We start from the raw sequence: 19078 nt of genomic DNA on the forward strand, positions 1-19078 counted from the left end.
TAGATAAGAGTTGAATAAAAGGGCCCCAAAAGGGGATGCAACTATTGAAAACATCTTTTGAGGACAGACGCTCTGCTTTTTAACATACTGTCGATATACGTCATAGGCACTGAAAATAACTCTGAGCAGAAATGTGGTGTTAGTATCATTAAAATGGCGAGAGAAAGTGTGTGTGTGTGTGTGTGTGTGTCTGTGTGTGTGTTATGAGGTCCCCAGAAACTAAAAACACAGGATGAACTGGAAAAAAGCTTAGTGGCTAATGAAAATGGTTGGGGTTAGGAGGTAGGATCAATTTATCAAGGAATGAATATGGGGCCTAAGTAGTTTTGAGAAAAGAAGTATAACAATCTTGCTTCTCAACTCTAAGAAGGATTATGACATGAAGCTGAGGCCCCAAATTTCTCTACTTCATACTAAGGACTTAGGATAAAAATCAGGAAAAATTTCTAATTAAACACAGATACAGGTAAATTCAGAAAAATCATGATATTAGTTCCATCGTGTCTGCCTGGGCTACCTTACAGAGAAGAGAACTAACATTTCACAAGGTGGCTGTCAGACTCATGATTATGATATTCAATTATCGGGCAGGTCCTTCAGCAACAGAAAGCAGAACTGACTTGCAAAGATCATTTGCCCTAGGAACAAGCTGATAATCACATGAACACGCTTCCAGTGAAACGACAACCTGAACCAGATTGCGTCTGAGAGCCTGCAGCATCTCAAGAAAGACACAGATAATAGTACATGGGGCAATATGAGGTAGGAAGGATTCACGTATGGACATCAAGAACGAGCATGGTCAAAACAAAACGGTATGTCCCAAACCAAATTTTCCTCTTTGAAAAGTACATTGAAGAGGAAGAGAAAAATTATTGACTATTTTTTGTTTGTTAAAACTGGCTTGGGGCCAGCCTAGTGGCATAGTGGTTAAGTTCTTGCACTCTGCTTTGGTGGCCTAGGGTTCGCGGGTTCAGATCCCGAGGGCAGAACTACACACCACTCATCAAGGCACACTGTGGTTGCATTCCACATACAAAATAGAGGAAGACTGGCACATATGTTAGCTCAGGGACAATCTTCCTCAAGCAAAAAGAGGAGGATTGGCAACAGATGTTAGCTCAGAACCAATCTTCCTCACCAAAAACAAAACAAAACAAAAACTGGCTTGATTATCTTTTAAAAAAAGATTGATTGAAATATTTAGGTAATGTTAGTTATTTTTCTATTCATCTATTAAACTTTGAGGACCTACTTGCTGGGTATGGTAAGGTATTCACCAAAATATTTCTTCCTGAATATCACTACTGAGCAAATTTTCTAAACTTATATAACAAAATATCATAGAATTTTCAATGTTTACTAGATCAAAATCTTAGCACTGGAACAAATGCATTTTAGGAATCTGAAATGACTGAGTAACATAAATGGGATGTTACTCAATACAAAACAAAAGATAACAAAAATTTCTAGGCAATAAAGTACATTGTATTCATTTAAGGTCATAGTTCCATTCTTCGCAGATGTAACATTTATAAGAGACATACACAGAAGCAAAGGAAACTTCGATTATGTCTGCCCCACGTAAACAATGAATTTAATTTTTCTTGCTACTTGAGGTGGTTTATGAGATTTTCAGGCTTCATATCTTTGCTGGGCCTATCCTAACCCAATATAAGTTCCCTCTCTAAGGAAATCCTCAAGAGAAAACTTTGCAATATTAACTTTGTCATGTTAACCAAAGATAAAATAATGCATTTAAAAAGTTATTTAATAAGAAGTCACAGCTTGAAGAGACTCAGACCCAAAGACACTGGGTAAACGGTCCAGGGTAAAACGATGAGTTAACGATAGAACCAGAAGAAGAAACCAGATCTCTTCACTCTGCTCAAGTGTCCTTCCCTCTGGGCCTATGAAACTCTCCTCTTCGTACGGTAGGATTGCATCTTAACCTAAGAAGCATGAAACAAGTTCACCTACACGGAAGCTCAGGGTGACATGGAAGACATTGAAATTTATAAGGCTCTTTCCTTCTCTTTGAAAAGTAAATGATCTGAGGGGACTTACACCCTACTGTCTGGATAACAAGGGCTTCCACACCATAATAGGTAGTGTGTCATAGTGGGTTTTGGAATGAGGCAGTGGCTTTAAATCCTGGCTTTGTCATTTAGTGTCTGTGTGACTCTAGCAAGACATTTCAATTCGCTAAGTCTTAGTGTTCTTTCCTCTGTAAAACAGGGATAACAGTACTAAGCTCAGAGTGTGCTAGATTGGATGGAATAGGTGCTCAATAAAACCCAAATCTCTATCTTTTTCTCTGCTTCTATCTCTATCAGCTTCTACTCTGCCATCTGGATTCCCTTATAGTGATTTTTCTAAAGAACCACAATAACAACAATGTTCATATTCAAAATCTTAGCACTGGGAAGGTCGCTGTTATAAAATGACTGTTTTCAGAATGCTTTGGTGCAGTACTGACACTTTCCATGGGAAGTCAAAGAATTTTGGAGAGAATACCAACTGTGTCATAAAGGAATGACGTCTTAATAGCAGGACCAGAATTGGTTGGCGTAAGAGGACTTTTGTGGGTGAAAATTTCTAATTGAAATAGGCTGAGAAATGTATTTCAAGGGTCAATCTAACCTCTCACCCTTTCTGATATCTCTTCAGGAAAAGAAATCTTGGCTGACAGCTGTCAACTATTGACAACAGCTTGAAATGTGGGAGAAGTAGCCAGGACCTATTGGCACATATATGGGCAATATTCTGATCCTTGAAGTACAAACTTTCACCTTCAAATAGATTCTTTTTCATCACTTTTTATACCTTTAGAGATCAATCTTGGAGTAGATAGGTAAAAATATGACAACACTCTAAAAAACGCTGAAGTCTATGCTCCCCTTCTGACCATCTGTGCTAATCTCTTAATATTTTGAGATAAAATAATAAGCGCACTCAATGTGCTAATGGTGAAACCAGGAAGTTAACATCTAGACCCTTACAGATGCAAACATGGAGAATGAGAGCTACTGGAATTTAAGTCCTGTCTCTACAGCGTTGAAGGGGCCACTGGCCCAGTGTCAGGGCACCTGCTGGGCCTTTATCGAGCCCTCCAGACCTCAACCATCTCCACTTAAAATCTTAATGAGGACTGAGCCGCACAGGGGGAAGGGGAATACGGTTTACTGTTAATAACCTTGCAGCCTCCTTCCTTGCTCCATCCTGGTGCAGATCCCTGTGTTCTCCGGCAGTTCATGTGGAAAATCTATCAGTTGCAAAACCCTCATTTTGGCTGTGGTGAGGATAAATACAGAGTCAAGAGTACAGGAAATCTATTTTATGTTGTGATCGTTTTGAGATTTGGCAGGAAGCACTAAAATGTACAGGGATAAGATATTCTCAGACTCTGCTCTTCAATCGCTAATGTTCTTGCTCAAGTAGCAAATTAGTGCATCTTAGAGTCGAGGAGTACACGGCAGTCAACTGGAATATCACAACGTGGTCTTCCTGTTGGGTACTGAATGATAACTGAATGCCGTGTTCTCGGGGATGACTCCGGTCTTGTTCTCTAATAAAACCATTACATATTCCTTTAAAGCCACACTTTTCATTTTCGATACCATCTTTTATATACAGTTTACTATGCCACAAACTGCAATGTGAATTCTCCTATACTATGACTTTATGCAATTGTGCAAGTATCAATCTATTTTAACTATCTTTCTGCGGCCTTTCCTTTTTTTCTACTACAGCAACATTTTCCCAGGTTCTGCACTCAAAACCTTGGAGCCCTCTTTGGCTTCGTACTCTTTCTCTGTCATATTACCACTACAACTTATTCCTTCCTCGAGTCACAATAACACCTTCCTGGTTCAGATGGGGCCTTGGCCCATCCATTCCAAGTTCACCTTGATATAGTCCATTCATCAAACCCCAGCTTTGCTTTCGGACATGGACTGGACAGACACCACCCAGAGATAATCTCAGACCTTTCAGCACGATGTTCGGAGTTCTTCATAAGTGGATTCCATTTAACTGCCAACTTTAACTTCCATTGCTTCCCGAGAGGATTCTTGCAGATTGGGTGGCCTCCCTAAAAGGCTCCATCATTTCCCCTTGTTGCTTCCAAGCATTTCTTTAAGTTGTCCCGACTGAAAGCATGCACCGCTCTTCTGCTACATTTATCCATATTTTACAACCTTCAAAGTCCCGTGGAAATTCTGCAAAATCTTTTCTGAATCTTCCTTGCTTTTCTCAGTGTGCAGTTTACCAATATTTTTCATCTAGTTGCTTTGTCTTCTAATTGTTTCCTCTTTGTAAAGCCCTGTATCTCCAAGTGTATAACCTTGACAGCAAGGATATATTTTATTCCTTAAGAACATCTCTCAAAATATTTAATATGAGGATGTTCACAAAATACGTGCATAATACATCCCGACTTTTTGCGAGATTAATGCTTTATTTTTTAATGAAAAATAGATCTCAATAATTGCTCCTGACATTATCTGTAACTTCCATAAGCCTATTTAAGTCTGTTTTTCTACTGCCACAGTTTTTGCAATGCCTAAAGTTTACATATTACATTGCTAGTGCTAATTGTGGATTCCTGAAAACGTTTATTTTTAGTTAGGATTCTAGATCTCTCAGAAACTCCCAAACCTTAATTTGGTACCTAAAAACTACTAATTATATACGATATTTCACAAATCTTATCCCACTTCTTTGCAAAGATTTAATAGCACAAATTTTTATTAATGTCTCATAGCTGAAATTTAAGTAGATTAGTATATATTTATTAGACATTATGAAGCATTCTCTAATTAAATTAAATGACGTTTACAAAAGCAAATTATGTGAAGAAAATCAATTTAAATTCCTATACCACAGACTACATTAAAAAAATCAGATAGGAGCCAGCCCAGTGGTGTAGTAGTTAAGCTTGCGTGCTGTGCTTCAGCAGCCTGGGGTTCACAGATTCAGATCCCGGGCTGGACCTACACACCACTCATCAAGCCATGTTTTGGCAGCACACTGTATACAAAACAGAGGAAGATCGGCACAGATGTTAGCTCAGCAAAACTCTTCCTCAAGCAAAAAGAGAAAGATTGGTAACAGATGTTAACTCAGGGCCAATCTTTCTTACCAAAAAAAAAAAAAAAAAAAAAATCAGATAGATTAAATGTAAAAAAAAGAGAAAGAATATATAAAAATGATGAAAATATAAATGATTACTTGCTCTAGGGGTAAAGTCAATATTTTTGACATTATGCTCATTAAAGTGGACATTATGACATAAAGTCAGCATAAAAAAGCCAAAAGTAAATAACATAATTAACTTGACTATGTTTTAAAGTTTCTAAAATATTCTTTTTCTTTTTTGAGGAAGATTAGCTCTGAGCTAAGTGCTGCCAATCCTCCTTCTTTTGCTGAGGAAGACTGGCCCTAAGCTAACATCCATGCCCATCTTCCTCTACTTTATACATGGGACGCCCACCACAGCATGGCTTGCCAAGCAGTGCCATGTCCACACTGGGGATCTGAAATGGCGGACCCCGTGCCGCTGAAGTGGAACGTGCAAACTTAACTGCTGAGCCACTGGGCCGGCCCCTCTAAAACATTCTTTACATCGAAAATAACAAACAAAATCAAACTGAGGAAAATATTTGCAAAAGATTAATATCTAAATATTTTAAAGCAGCTAAAGGGTTATTAAGGTTTTTCTTATATGAAACCACTTGCAATTCAATAACAAAAAATATGGATATGGATATCTATATCTCCTGCATCTTTTCCAACAGGCCATGGATTGATGGAAAGAGAGTTACCTCCCACCACTATGACTGCCAACTTTAAATTTTTAATCTATTTAATAAGGCTGCAGAAACTTTGTGGAAATGAATTTGCTACTGCAAGCTGGAGTAAATACAGATTTTCTTGGCACCTAGAATCTCTAATAAGAAGTGTGCAGCTGTTTTGAGCAAGGTGCTGTCCTGCCAGACTTGAGGACTTTACTTGTGTGCTGTGCCTCAGCTCTTTTATACTTGGAGTTGATATCATTATTCATCACGATTGCGGAACTTACACATATACCTGTGAGCAGAAGGTCTGCATTAAAGGAGATGTTTATACATATCACGTCCTACTGCAACCCAACCTCTCTCCTCAAGACCACAAGTACACAAGGGGAAAAAAGCACAGTCAGTGTCCTGGTGTCCTTAAATTCCACCTCTCCCTTCAGTTTCCTTAGGTCCGGGAAGACACATTTCTTCATATGCTCCAACAGAATAACGGAGCAAGGGCATGAATTGGCAATTCACAAAAGAAGAAATACGAACCGCACACACACATATATGAGAATATATTCAATCTATTGATCCAACGACTATAAATTACAACAATAGTAAGATACTATGTTTCATCCATCAAGTTGCCAAAATTTTAAAACACGGCAACATTTGTTGTCAATGGCATGTGGAAAAAACCAACTTTTTTATACTGCTAGTGGGAGTGTAAATTGACACAAGTTTTTTTTCAGGGCATTCTGCCAAGGTGTATCAAAAGCTTTAAATTGTACATACCCTTTGGCTCTGAGAGTCCACTTCCCAGAATTTATCCTAAGGTAGTAACAGAATTAACCATAGAGATTTAACCACCAGGATACTTATCACAACACAATTTATAGTAGTGAAAATTCAAACAGCCAAGATGTCCAAAAGTAGTGGATACGGTAAACAAATTACTATAAGTCAGAGCATGGAAAAGTATTATGTTGCAGAAGGATATCTAATAACATGAGGAAACTTGGGTCAAAACAGAAATTGCAATTTTAATTAAAAAAGAATAAAAGCGTAAATCCCAAAATAGGAGCTAGTCAATATTATCCATTTGTTTCTCTGTGTTGTCTAATGAACATGTAATGCCAAGTAATTAAAAGAGATAAATTAAAGTCATGAATTTAAACACATAATATTTTATACTTAAATTTGTTTAATCTAAAATTCCATTTTTACCACGTTTGTCATTTTACTTGGGTTATTGAGAGTACAATGCAAATAATAACTGAATGCTTTAAAAATTCTAATGATAGGGGGCCAGCCCCAAGGTCGAGTGGTTAAAGTTCCATGCATTCCACTTCGGCAGCCCAGGATCCCAGGTTTGGATCCTGGGCACGGACCTACTCCATTCATCAGCATTCATCAGCCATGCTGTGGCGGCATCTCACATACAAAACAGAGGAAGACTGGCATAGATGTTAGCTCAGGACTAATCTTCCTCAAGCGAAAAAAGAGCAAGATTGGCAAGGGATGTTAGCTCAGGGTGAATCTTTCTCACCAAAAAAGAAAAAAAAAATTTCTAATAATTATCTGAAGACTTAAACTCTTTAAAATAGGTTCACTGAAACAATTTGGCTCACCCATAAGCACATTTTGTACCCTACAATCTATACAATGAACTCCAGTCACAGTAAATGAAACACAATCCATTGCAAGGGAATGTTTCATGCTTGTTTTCTGCAGCAACTGACATTTCATTCAAGCACTTTCAAATCCCCTAGGAATCTCCATCTGCTGTATCTCAAAATTTTAAGATCTCTCTTTAACACCCCATAAAAACCAGTTGGAAGGGCAAGCCCACTTCCTACTGATTACTTTGATATTAACCAATCAAGACAAATAATTTATTCAGTTTAGTCTGAATAATCATTTCACAAAGTGACAATTTTCCAAATTTCACTATGCAAATACTGATAACTACCATTCTAGCTTTTTATAGCCTATTTCTATCTCTCTTGAACATATCACTTGTGATACAGTTTTTTGGTCCCTTTTTGTGTATTTAAAAAAATTAATGTTTGATAATGCCTCAAGAGTGTTCATTAATAATCAAATCTGATTATATAATTTTGTTCATAAACATGCATTTTGGGCTTTTCTGTTGTTTTTTGTCTTTGTTTTTTCTTTGCTGAGGAAGATTAGCCCTGAACTAACATCTGTGCCAAACTTCCTCCACTTTATATGTGGGTTGCTGCCACAGCATGGCCGATGAGTGGTGTAGGTCCACACCTGGGATCCGAACCTGTGAACCTGGGCCACTGAAGTGGAGTGCACCGAAGTTAACCACTATGCCACGGGGCCAGCCTCAATGTTCATTTTGTTTTTAAGCAAAAAAAATTTAAATTTAATATAGGTGGTGCAAAACCATGTAGCAGTTACTCAAGTGGAAACACTTATTTTCGAGCTATGAATTTAATCCTTAGGGTAAAGATCGTACACACACACACATCTATCTAGGTATACATGTATATAGGTGTGTGTATGATCCATACATAAATATACACTTAATTATTCATAGCCATCTATTTATTTATTATATATCTATACATAGATCACACAAACACACACAAATCAAGGACGAAGGAAAGGAAATAAGAAATTACCTTTGTATCTGGAGTAGTACTGAGAGCAATCCTGTTAAGTTCAGGCTTTAAAGTTGATAACTCCCTGTGTTCCATTAGATTTTGGGTGTGCCTTACCTTTTTTTTCCCACAATTTTACAGAACTATTTTAAATAAAATAAGTTTAAATAAGAACATACTTTCTCCCAAACATTTTGATGACATGGACTCTCACTGCATCAAATATCATCAATTTATACTACACTGACATTTGCTATGATTTTAATCAATATTAGACAGATACGTTGTAAGATGAACAGGATCTTAAAAAGATAAAAAGTTTTGAGGAAGTCATAGTGACATGAGTTTATATTCCAAGGATCCCTCTGTTCTGATTCCTCAGAGGCAAGACTCTATCACTTTTCCCCTTAATCTCCTCTTTTTCACATTCTCATTACTGTGTCACTCCTTTCCTTGTAGAAATGCTGAAATGTCTCCCCATATAAAAACGTCCCCGCCCCTATATTTACCCAGAGTTACCCGTCTAGCTCCCTCCTTTCTTATGTGAGCATTGGAAAGAATAATCTACACTTGCTGGTGCCATATTTTAGCTTTCTGTTCATCTCTCTACCAGCTACAGCAACTTGACTGCCACACTCACTGCAGAGAAATCACTGTCCTCCTGTGTGATCCAAAGGATATCTTTGGCGCTTAACTTAGGAGAACTTTGGAAGCTTTTGACTCTGCTGAACATGCCCTGTCTCTCTTGTCTCCTGTGAACTGATCTTGTTTGGTTTTCTTTTTGTCTCTCCGGAAAATCTCTCTCTTTCATTGGTCTTCTAGATCCTTCTTCTATACCCTTATGCTAAATTTTATCTCAGGATTTTATCTTCAGTCTTCTTTTCTCATTCTATTTGCTTTTGGGGAGATGTTTAATTCTACCCCATGGCTTTAATGCAACCATATAAACCATAAAGTAAATATTTCTAAACAAAATCTAATTGAATTTGCCTATATATAATTGCTTAATAGGTTACTGAACTTTGATGTCCCAAAGACATCTCGGATATAACTTATCCTTGTCTGAATTACTGACTTTACCACAAAGAATATACTTTAACCTCCAACTTTGATTATACCATCACTCACCCAGTCTTCCATGTTAGAGGGTCTTTTTAAATGTCTTCCTTCTCCGTAACCCCAAAGTAATGAGTTAATCCTTAAGTCTTGATTCTATTTGAATTAGTCTGCCTTTCCTTTCTGGTTCTTGGTTCAAACTTTCATATTTTCTCACTTTGATAATTACAATACTATCTGACTGGCCCGTTTGTCAAAGAAGTTTGACCTCTAAGTCCATTATGCATTCACTCAGCAAAAGCTCCAGTTCTGGGTTCAGGCATTGGGTGAGATCAGCACAGAGATACAATGGTGAACAAGGCCACACCCGCACAGAGCTTACTCCCCGTGGGAGAGTCAACATTCTACACTGCTTTCAGGGTATTTCACAAAACGTAAATATGACAGTAAAATACCTCTGCGTGAAAGTCCTTCAGAGCATTCCCCTACAGGAAAAAGAACAAATTCCTTAGCATGGCCCTGAAGGCCCGTTGTGCTTTGGTCTGGCGCTGCTCATGCAGCCTCAGCTCTCATCCTTCATCTACACACCCTCTGTTTCAGGCACCAAACAGCCTGTGGTTCTCATAACACTCCCCAGAGATTTTACACCGTCTCCTTTGCTGCTTTGTCTACATGTTGAATTGCTACACACCCTTTAAGCCTGTGTTCCAGTCCACCTCGTTCCTCCTTAGTGAAACATTCTCTTCCCTCCTGCCCCAATTCCCAGTTGGCAACAACGTGCGCTGTGCTGTCACTGACCTTGCATGTTGTGTTGTAATACCACTTACCACATTAAAATACAATCACAACATCTACTTGCCTGTTTGCCTAACCAGCCTGTGAGTTTCTAGAAGTCAGAGACTATGTCTTACTCATTCTTGTTTTTCCTGCACCTGGTACAATACTCAGAATTTATTATTCATTGAAGACACAGTTGATACACTAAATAAGAAATCAAGTCAAAAAGTCACATCTAAACTTTATTCAGTTTTCAGGGTTTTTCTTTGTTTTTTTTTTTCCTGCTTTTTCTCCCCAGATCCCCTTGGTACATAGTTGTGTATCTTAGCTGTGGGTCCTTCTAGTTGTGGAATGTGGGACGCCGCCTCAACATGGCCTAATGAGAGATGTCTGCACCAGGGATCTGAACCAGCGAAACCCCGGGCTGCCGAAGTAGAGTGTGCGAACTTAACCACTCGGCCACGGGGCTGGCCCCCAGTTTTCAGTTTCTATGTGACTTAAAATAATACTTAAGGTCAAGATACTATTCATAACACATCTTTAATTGCCCTTTTCTCAACTTGATATGCATTCATATCCATTTTAATAAGCATTCAAAAAGCATTTACATTTAGTTTATGTACAGTCTATTCATTATGGAAAACTATTTCAAGTTAATTGATAAATATAAGAAAATTCCAATATAGTGAAACCATCATTCAAACTACTCAGTAAATAATGTATAAGATTTTCACATTTAAATTTGTGTATATATGTAATGTTAATAAACAGAATTACATGACTTAAGAGAATATTCTTAAAATACTACCCAAAAAATCAGTTAGTTGCTCTTCAAACACTTGAATACCCTCAGAATGGCAAATAAACTAAGGTTCTATGGCTCTAACACTTACTTTTTCTATTTCAGTGATAATTACATCAATAAACCTGATTCAGCATCGGCTGCTGTTCAATTCATTAATTAAAACAATTTTACTGCTACCACTGTGATTTTTCAAGGATATGAAAAACACATTCAAAAATCAAAATAGCACACATCATCAGTTTTGATATGTGCATAGTATGCTTTACTTTGATTTCAACACTATAATTAAAAGAACATTTAGAATTTAAACAGAGACAGTATATACTCTATATACTTTGAACAGAAATACTTAGAACACAAGTTGAGTTTTGTAGAAATGGCAGTATTCATGTGAAGAGTAACAAACTGCCAAGAGGTCCCAAAAATCCTCTTAGAATGGAAAATATAAATGTGTATAATTCTTAAGTGATAACAACAATGGTAGTGGACTTTATCGTCTTCTTAACTCCAGCTTCATAATACTAAATTTGAGAAAAATGTATTCAAATCATAACTTATTGTGCTCAAGTGACTTGTAACATATCCATGAAGTGAATATATGTCATCCTTAAATGAAATATGGAAGGTTTTGCTAAAAGAATGACAAGTCGCTATTTAAACTATAAATGTATACATATCCAGGCAATGTAACTATTTCTATATGTTGGAAAATATTCGATTGTATTTTACAAAGCAGCACTTTAATTCTGAGCTTGATTTAGTAAGCACACAACATTATTACTTTTGCTATTTTTGACATCCCACAGCACCTAAAACATAAAATATAATTTACTACAGTAGGACATGCCAGAATTGACCATTACATGCCAGAAGAAGGCCCATAATAGAATTTATATTCAAGTTATAGTTTAGTATGTGTAATAGAACCTCATAAAATTAGAATAATACTGAAATACCATTTATTTCTTACAGCAACAGAACTCCATTTTAATTCTCACAATCAATTTCCAAAGTAGGCTGAAAGGTTCGTGGATATAGTTGAAGGAATGGAATTAGACTAGTCAGGCAAAATAATACAGCTCTCTTCAAATTATCTTCAGAAAACTCAAATATTATCCTCTTTGTGCAAAGAGCCAGGAGAGAAATGACATCTGCGTCATCGCTGGGAGCATCGCAAGTATAGGACATAACAGGGTACCCCAATGCCACTGGCAGTTTCTCCCAAACTGTTCCAGGATTTAACTGGTAATAGAATAGCTACAAGTCTTTCCATTTCCGTTGTCTCACCTATAGGAGGTTGCTCAGAAAGAGAAGAAATTGCACTGCCCACTCTTTCAGGGAACGTACTCTGCCTGACATGGTAAATTGAATTGCAAAATAGCTAAGGTTCTCTGTTGAGAGACTGATGTAAATGTTATCACTACAATAGGTTATCAAAGTGGTTCAAGGGGTATACTTTTTTCCTTTTAAAGTACAATAACTTGACTTTTAGACTTTCTTTGTCCACACAGAACAAAGACTTAAAATCCTGTTTCAAATGACGAGTAAATGGGCTCTCTGAAGTGTTTTAGCCGTGCAACGCAGCATCCGTTACACCTAAACATACTGCACTGTAATCTTATGCCCTCTTTGTGAGCCAAACTGGCCCTTAATACTTTAGTATCATGCACAATTAGTGTGGCATTCGTGAAGTCCTACAACAGGTATATTGCTAAGACCCCAAGTGGGAAATAAAGTCTTCCAGGAATGATTTATTTTATTGTGTGAACTGACGAGCATCAGTTAAATTGCCTTTTAATTGACTGGCTGCCTAAGTAACATGCCTTTGAGGAAAAGACTACTTTTGAAATTTCCGTTGGCCAGGAGGGGAAGGAGCATACTTAAGCCTTTGAAGTCTACAGTCATCAGACTAATTATCAGCACCATTCAATGTACATTCATTTAATTACAATAAATTAAAAAGGATGTGGAATTTTGGAGAAAAATAAAAGAGCCAATAAATGGTGACAGAAATTCCAGACTATGCAAATTATCAGTGTCTTTCCTGGAGGAGACCACTGGTTCTCTCTCATCTTGCCAAATAAGCTAACACTTGACTAACAGAGACGGAGAGTACGAGGAGGAAGGGAGAAGGAAGGGACACACACTTATTCGGAACTCACTAGACGCCAGGCACTGTTCTAAGCACATTATGTGACTGAACTCACTTAATCCTCATTTATATACAATCCTATAAGGACTATATACTATTTACTATTTTCTCTATTTTACCCCCGAGACGGAAGCCCAGGAATGTTAAGTAGCTTGGCCAAGGTCATGCCACTGGGAGGTAGGGGAGCCAATTCAAGCTCAGGTGGTGTGCCCCCCAACAACAGATTCTCTACTATTGTCCTCAATATTGGCTCTCGAGGTCCCGAATCACGATGAGGTAGAAGAGGAGTGCCAACTCCTCCTGGTCTAATGTCAAAGGTCATCGCTTTCCAAGGGGCCCAAGAGGTCACGGAGACAGGGAGAAGGAGCAAGATGAGGACCTTCCATAGGAGGGCACCACGTCTCCAGAACTAGCAGTACAACTGACAAAGAAGTAGGCAGAGATGGAAAAGTTGGGAACCCAAGCTTTGGGTGACCCAGGAGCAAACAGTTGCGGGGGTTGAATGGGAGGATTCAAACCCTGACCGGTGTGATTCTGAATCCAGTCATCTTTCGTGAGACCACACTGCTGGATGACAAAGGATAATAGACGCTTGGCTTCTTCTGGGAAAAGATGCACAAGCAAACATTTTTAAAGCTTAAAGGTTGATGTTTTGATAAAAAATTCCTTTGTTCCTGACATTTAAATAGATATTTGGAATTGAGATCAGATTACTTGCAAAGCTGGAGAGCGGGAATGCAGTCAGGGGTCTTTTAACAATACATCAGAGACAGGAGCATTGCCTAAGACAATCCAGAGCACACTGGTAATTTTACCTTTGATTAGGGCATCTCATCACATTTATTTTCTAACTTCTTAACAGCTTACTAGGACCGCTGCTCTGAGGTGGCCACAAGCCACCGCCCCTCTGGTATTTGCCCTGGCGCACGGCAGTTGACTTAGAACCAGGAAGACAACCACAGCAATCAATGCGTGTCAAAAGCAAGGACTTCTCCCATACTCTTAACTTGGGACAAGATTAACATTTGGAATTCCATATGAAACTCAATATACTGTAAAAAATTTTTTTCCTCAAAATGCTTTTTAACTTCAAATTCCCCTGGTTGGTGAAGAGTTAGTTTTGCAAAAGAATAAATTTTATCACTTGTTTTGAATCTCTGCTAACATGGAGACGTGTGACATGGTCCGAATGTTCTTTTACTCTCGCGGGAGGCACGGGCCATCAAAATTTCATTAGCCTCACAGCAGTTCTAGCGCCTTCTTAACTTGAACTGTTGGCCTCTTTATCAATAAATAAATGAAATCTAATTCCTTTTAGCGTCTAAACTCTTCTTTGAAGTTATAACTAGACCATCAGGCACTCAGCTTGCATAATTTTACAAATGTTGAATGTTTTCTGGGGAAAACAGCCTTATTCACAGTTATTTCAAATGATGAAAACAGTCAACGAAAATTCCCATGCTCAACAGATGAAAACAAGTCAGTGTCTGGTTCCTAAATTAGTTTCATTTTGGTGAGTTATTTTACACATGTCCTTCTTGTTTCGACCTATAGTGATACAATAGAACATCCAAGGGCACATTTCAAACTAGTACACGAATGAATAAAATTAGACAATTAGAATAATTGAAAGTCAAAGGAAAATATTACTGGAAAATCAATAGTTTTTCAAAGTTAGAGCAATTAAAAATATCCAAAGAAGGTAAAATCGAGTTATTTTAGTGATTTTACATTAGAAATATTTGACCAGAAGTAGTAATAATAGTGTAAATATGTAATAGTTTTGAGGATATTGTTTATAAAAGTGTTAAAAGACCATGTGTACAATTATAAATTTTAGTTTTTACTATAACCCAGCTTAAGATAAAATTTTATATATGCGAAAAAAATCCTTGATACTCTAATTCCACAATTCAAAATTATAAGGTCTGCTAAATAGCTCAGAAACTTATGCTTCCACCCTAGATCTTAATGCAATTCATTACTTTAAATGGAATCTTGCTCCGTCTGACTAATCACTGAAAATTCAGAACAAATAAGTTAACGGGAAACGTTCCTATGGACACACATATTAACTCCATGCAATAGCCAGTATTCAGTATGAGGTCATATCTATTTTATTCTCTCTTTTGTTTTCTTCCTTAAAGTGACCTCAATGGGAGTTCTTCGACCATCAAAATGTTGTTTAAGAAAACAACCACAGCCAAACCTCAGGGAAAGAGGAAACACAAGTTGAAGTCATCACTTGCCCAGCTCAACAAACATCGTTTTTGACACTTTGCTACTTGGCTGACCTGTTTACTCTCAACAAATGCTACCAAATGTTCTGAATTTCAAAGCAAAGCCCTGGACGCTCTCTTCTCCTCTCTCTTCATTCTGCTTCATAACAACCACTTGGAGAAATGAAAGAGCGCATCTTTTCTTGTCTTTCCATCACTCTAAGAACGGGGCGTAGGAGAATCCTGGGGAAAGGAGGTCCTCCTCTAGCTACTAATAATCCATGCAGATGGAGAGGGCCAGGGGGTGAGCAACTCAGGGGTCTTCCTCCTCTCCTCCCAATCATTTGGATATTTTATACTGTTAACTAAATGTTGCAAAGTTTGTAGTTTTATATTTTCTGAAAAGAAAAAAGTGGCATATATTTGGGAATTCACCGTGAGACAGTTTTAGCAGATGTACAATTTAAAAAATAATAAAATTAGTTCATATTTTACCAATACAGATACAATAACAAGATACACTTGTTATTAGAGAGAGAAAGAGATGCTACAAAGGTTGTGGGTGGAAAGGGCAAGATGCTCTGATGTGAAAAAATATTTAAGAGATATGGCTATGGACGATCTACAATGCAGATAATCAGACCTGAATGCATTATTCTGCCGCATTCTACTCTTCTCTTTTCTATACCAGCATAAATTTTATCACACATTTTCAGAAAATCAAATGCCAAATGCTACATTTCAACATAACCATTGTACCTGCTGTCAAAGATGCCAATGGATGAGAAACAAAGTTTATGCTAAGTTTTATGTATTTAAAGTTAGGGACTTCTGAATCCACACTGAAAACTGATATAAACACAGGTTTTATGGAGGTGAATGGATTAGCTCAGGAAATGTTGGCAGCCTGATTCTAAAACTCATTTTGTCAGAAGGAACTGCCCTTGTTTCCTCTTTTGGGTTGGAATAAAGCCAGCCTCCACCAAGAAGTGACATGTCCAAAATGAAATATCGAGTGCTTATTATTAACTGATCTTGACTTTGGTTTAATGCACTAATGTAATCTACAGAAGATAAGGTGTTGTTTCAGTTGGTTTAAATTAGTCTTTTTTTTTTTCATGAATAGAAAGGAATCTAGTAATAAGCCGTGGGAAGCACTAGGTACCACCTCCTACTGTGACTTAGCTGAAACTGAAAGCTGACAATAGACCTGCTTTCCTATTACAGAGCCATGCTGACAAAGTTGCTCAATAAATTATAAAAATGAAACATCGTTGGTAAAACAACCATTTTTCTTTCCAAATGTCATGCAATTCTTCCATTTTAATTTTCTCTTTGCTCCTTGATGCATCGCACACACATAGCATTAATAACTAGATTGAAGTGGCAAGTGCACTGTTAATATTAAATGCTGAAGGAGAAATGTCTTTTTGGTGTCTGGTGCTTCTATGCTGATGCTCCAATTCTTCTTAGAAGCAGCATTGACTAAAAATTAAATTTTCTTTTAAATATCTTATTGCATATAAATTAACTGTTTTTATTATCCTGCATTAGTAATAGGAAAAAAAGGCCCAAGAATTTATAAAGACATTTTTCTTCAATATGTAAAGCTGCTATTTGGATATCCTAAAATCCAATTTTTGTGCTTGAATTTAATTGCATAGTAATCCAATCCAGAAAACACATCAAAGTCCCAACTCCCCCTCTTTACCAAGCTTTCAATTGCTCTCATCAACTGGTAAGTTTAAAGCATGATCAAATTTGTTCTTCAATCACTTGAGCCCTGTTAATAAACTATTCTGTGTGCTCACTCATCCATTCTAAGATTCTGCAGCTTCTTTGAGATATCTTCAAGAGGAATCTACAAAGACATCTTTGATTGCAAACTGGCTCTGGGGTAAACTTCATCACCACGAGCTTTGCAGCTCCACCGAGGATAACAGGTGACATGGTCCAAGATAAGTCAAAGCTGATCTGTTTTTTTTTCCTGTACATGATTAAACTGTTTTTCAAAACTATAGCTAACACATCATAGACCACTTGCATAATTTAACAACAATCTGATGTCAAAAATTGATTTTTTTCCAGGAAAAAGGAAAGCATTATTCAAGGACATTTCTTGAATTCTACTGCGTTAAACAAAAAGAAAGGAAGAAGAAAGGAAGAAGAAAGAAAGAGAAAGAAGGACAGGAGGAAGGAAGATAGGAAGAAAAACATGCCCCCATAGTCAATCAAAACAGACAGAAGCACTGAACGCCATTATAAAGCAAAAAATGAAACTTACCGCTCTCACTGTCCGACTTGTTTTCGTGCTCCGTATCTGTCAGGGTGAGGGCTGAGTTGGACCGACTTGACAGGCAGGAGCTGCGGCCTGACTTGACCCCCCTGCCCCAAAGTCTCATGGCATGCTCTGGGGACATCACTGCTTCATTTTCAGTATCAGCATCTGACCCTGCACTGATAGAGTAACCTCTGTGAGGGAGCCCCATTTCCGCACAAAATGCCAGTCCTCTTCGAGTTGCTGGTTCACAAACTCCTAACTGCCTTAGGGTAAAATTCTGTCCTAATTAGGGGGAAAAAGAGATAACAGCTAGTGAGTATATGTTTAGCTTTAGTTTTTCTTTTCTTCTTTTATTTTTTAAAGAAAATCTTCCTAAAATAAATACTCAAGAATTCAGGTTTTTCAGCTATCAGCACCAGGTGTTTACATTAGCATCGTAGGGCACACGGTCAAATGGACGCAATTATGGGAGCGGGGGTGGGGCTGCTCCATTGACTTGCCACACACCCCAGCTTTGAGCTCCTTTGTCAATTATTTAAGCCCAGAAGCACCTTCCAGAGAGACGGGCAAGTAAAACAGCACAGACCATGAAAACTCAACCCAGAGAAAGGGTTAGCTATCAGCGATAGAATTTTGTTTAGCAGACTTGTGAAGCAATAGACATCGTCAGATTATTTCCTGTGTCCTGGCTCCAGTCCTAAGGGATAGGATTTTGCACCAAGATGTCACTTCTTTGGAACAGAAAATATTTCCCTCAAGAATAAGTTACTTGTTATCTTCCCACCTTAACTCAACAACCAATATAAACATGCATTGTGTGTGTGTGTGTGTGTGTATAACATACTAAACTCTGGAGTGTAACTTTGGAGTATAATCTTGAAAATTTGCAGACCTCTGACTTTCTAGATTGTTTGCCTTAATAAACACCTGGAAACATCTGTATTGATCAGAGCAAATCCATTTTTGCAAATAAAGTGCACTCTAAAAATAAAGTGGGAGTATTATGTATTTAAAAATTAATGATAAAATCAAGTTCTTTGACAAATAAATGGCTGTGAACTCTGCAGGCCTTTACTAATAAATTGAGCATAATAAAACTCATGACACCGCAATAACTTAAAGCAAAAGTGTTTAAATTAGGTGACACTTTAAAATGACTGCTGTTATTAATGACTTTTCCAATCCTGTATTTATTCCTGAAATTTCACATATGTTTTATGATACTATGAGTGAGAAGAGAGAGAAAAATGTATGCTTGTAGGATGTATATTTATATATATGGCTCTTCCATTTCTTGCCTCTTGTTGGCATGGTGGAGTCTGAGATTTATGGACCAACCAGAATCAAAATACATGCAAAGAATAATAGTATA

At 37.5% G+C, this 19078-nt stretch overlaps 1 protein-coding gene across 5 annotated transcripts in view; it reads right to left on the bottom strand.

Moving 5' to 3' along the window:
• TENM3 (teneurin transmembrane protein 3) overlaps positions 1 to 19078 on the bottom strand; it is a 582429-nt gene that overhangs the window by 388047 nt on the left and 175304 nt on the right. For 4 of the 5 annotated variants that reach the window (XM_046648641.1, XM_046648643.1, XM_046648642.1 and 1 more), the window contains exon 3: positions 17710 to 17988. The exons of the other annotated variant lie outside the window; for it this stretch is intronic. In XM_046648641.1, coding sequence (XP_046504597.1) covers positions 17710 to 17988 — 279 coding nt within the window. The remainder of the gene's footprint in view (positions 1 to 17709; positions 17989 to 19078) is intronic. 5 annotated transcript variants of the gene reach the window in all.

The sequence above is a fragment of the Equus quagga genome, chromosome 22 (assembly GCF_021613505.1).
Source record: "Equus quagga isolate Etosha38 chromosome 22, UCLA_HA_Equagga_1.0, whole genome shotgun sequence".
NCBI classification, from domain to species: domain Eukaryota; kingdom Metazoa; phylum Chordata; class Mammalia; order Perissodactyla; family Equidae; genus Equus; species Equus quagga.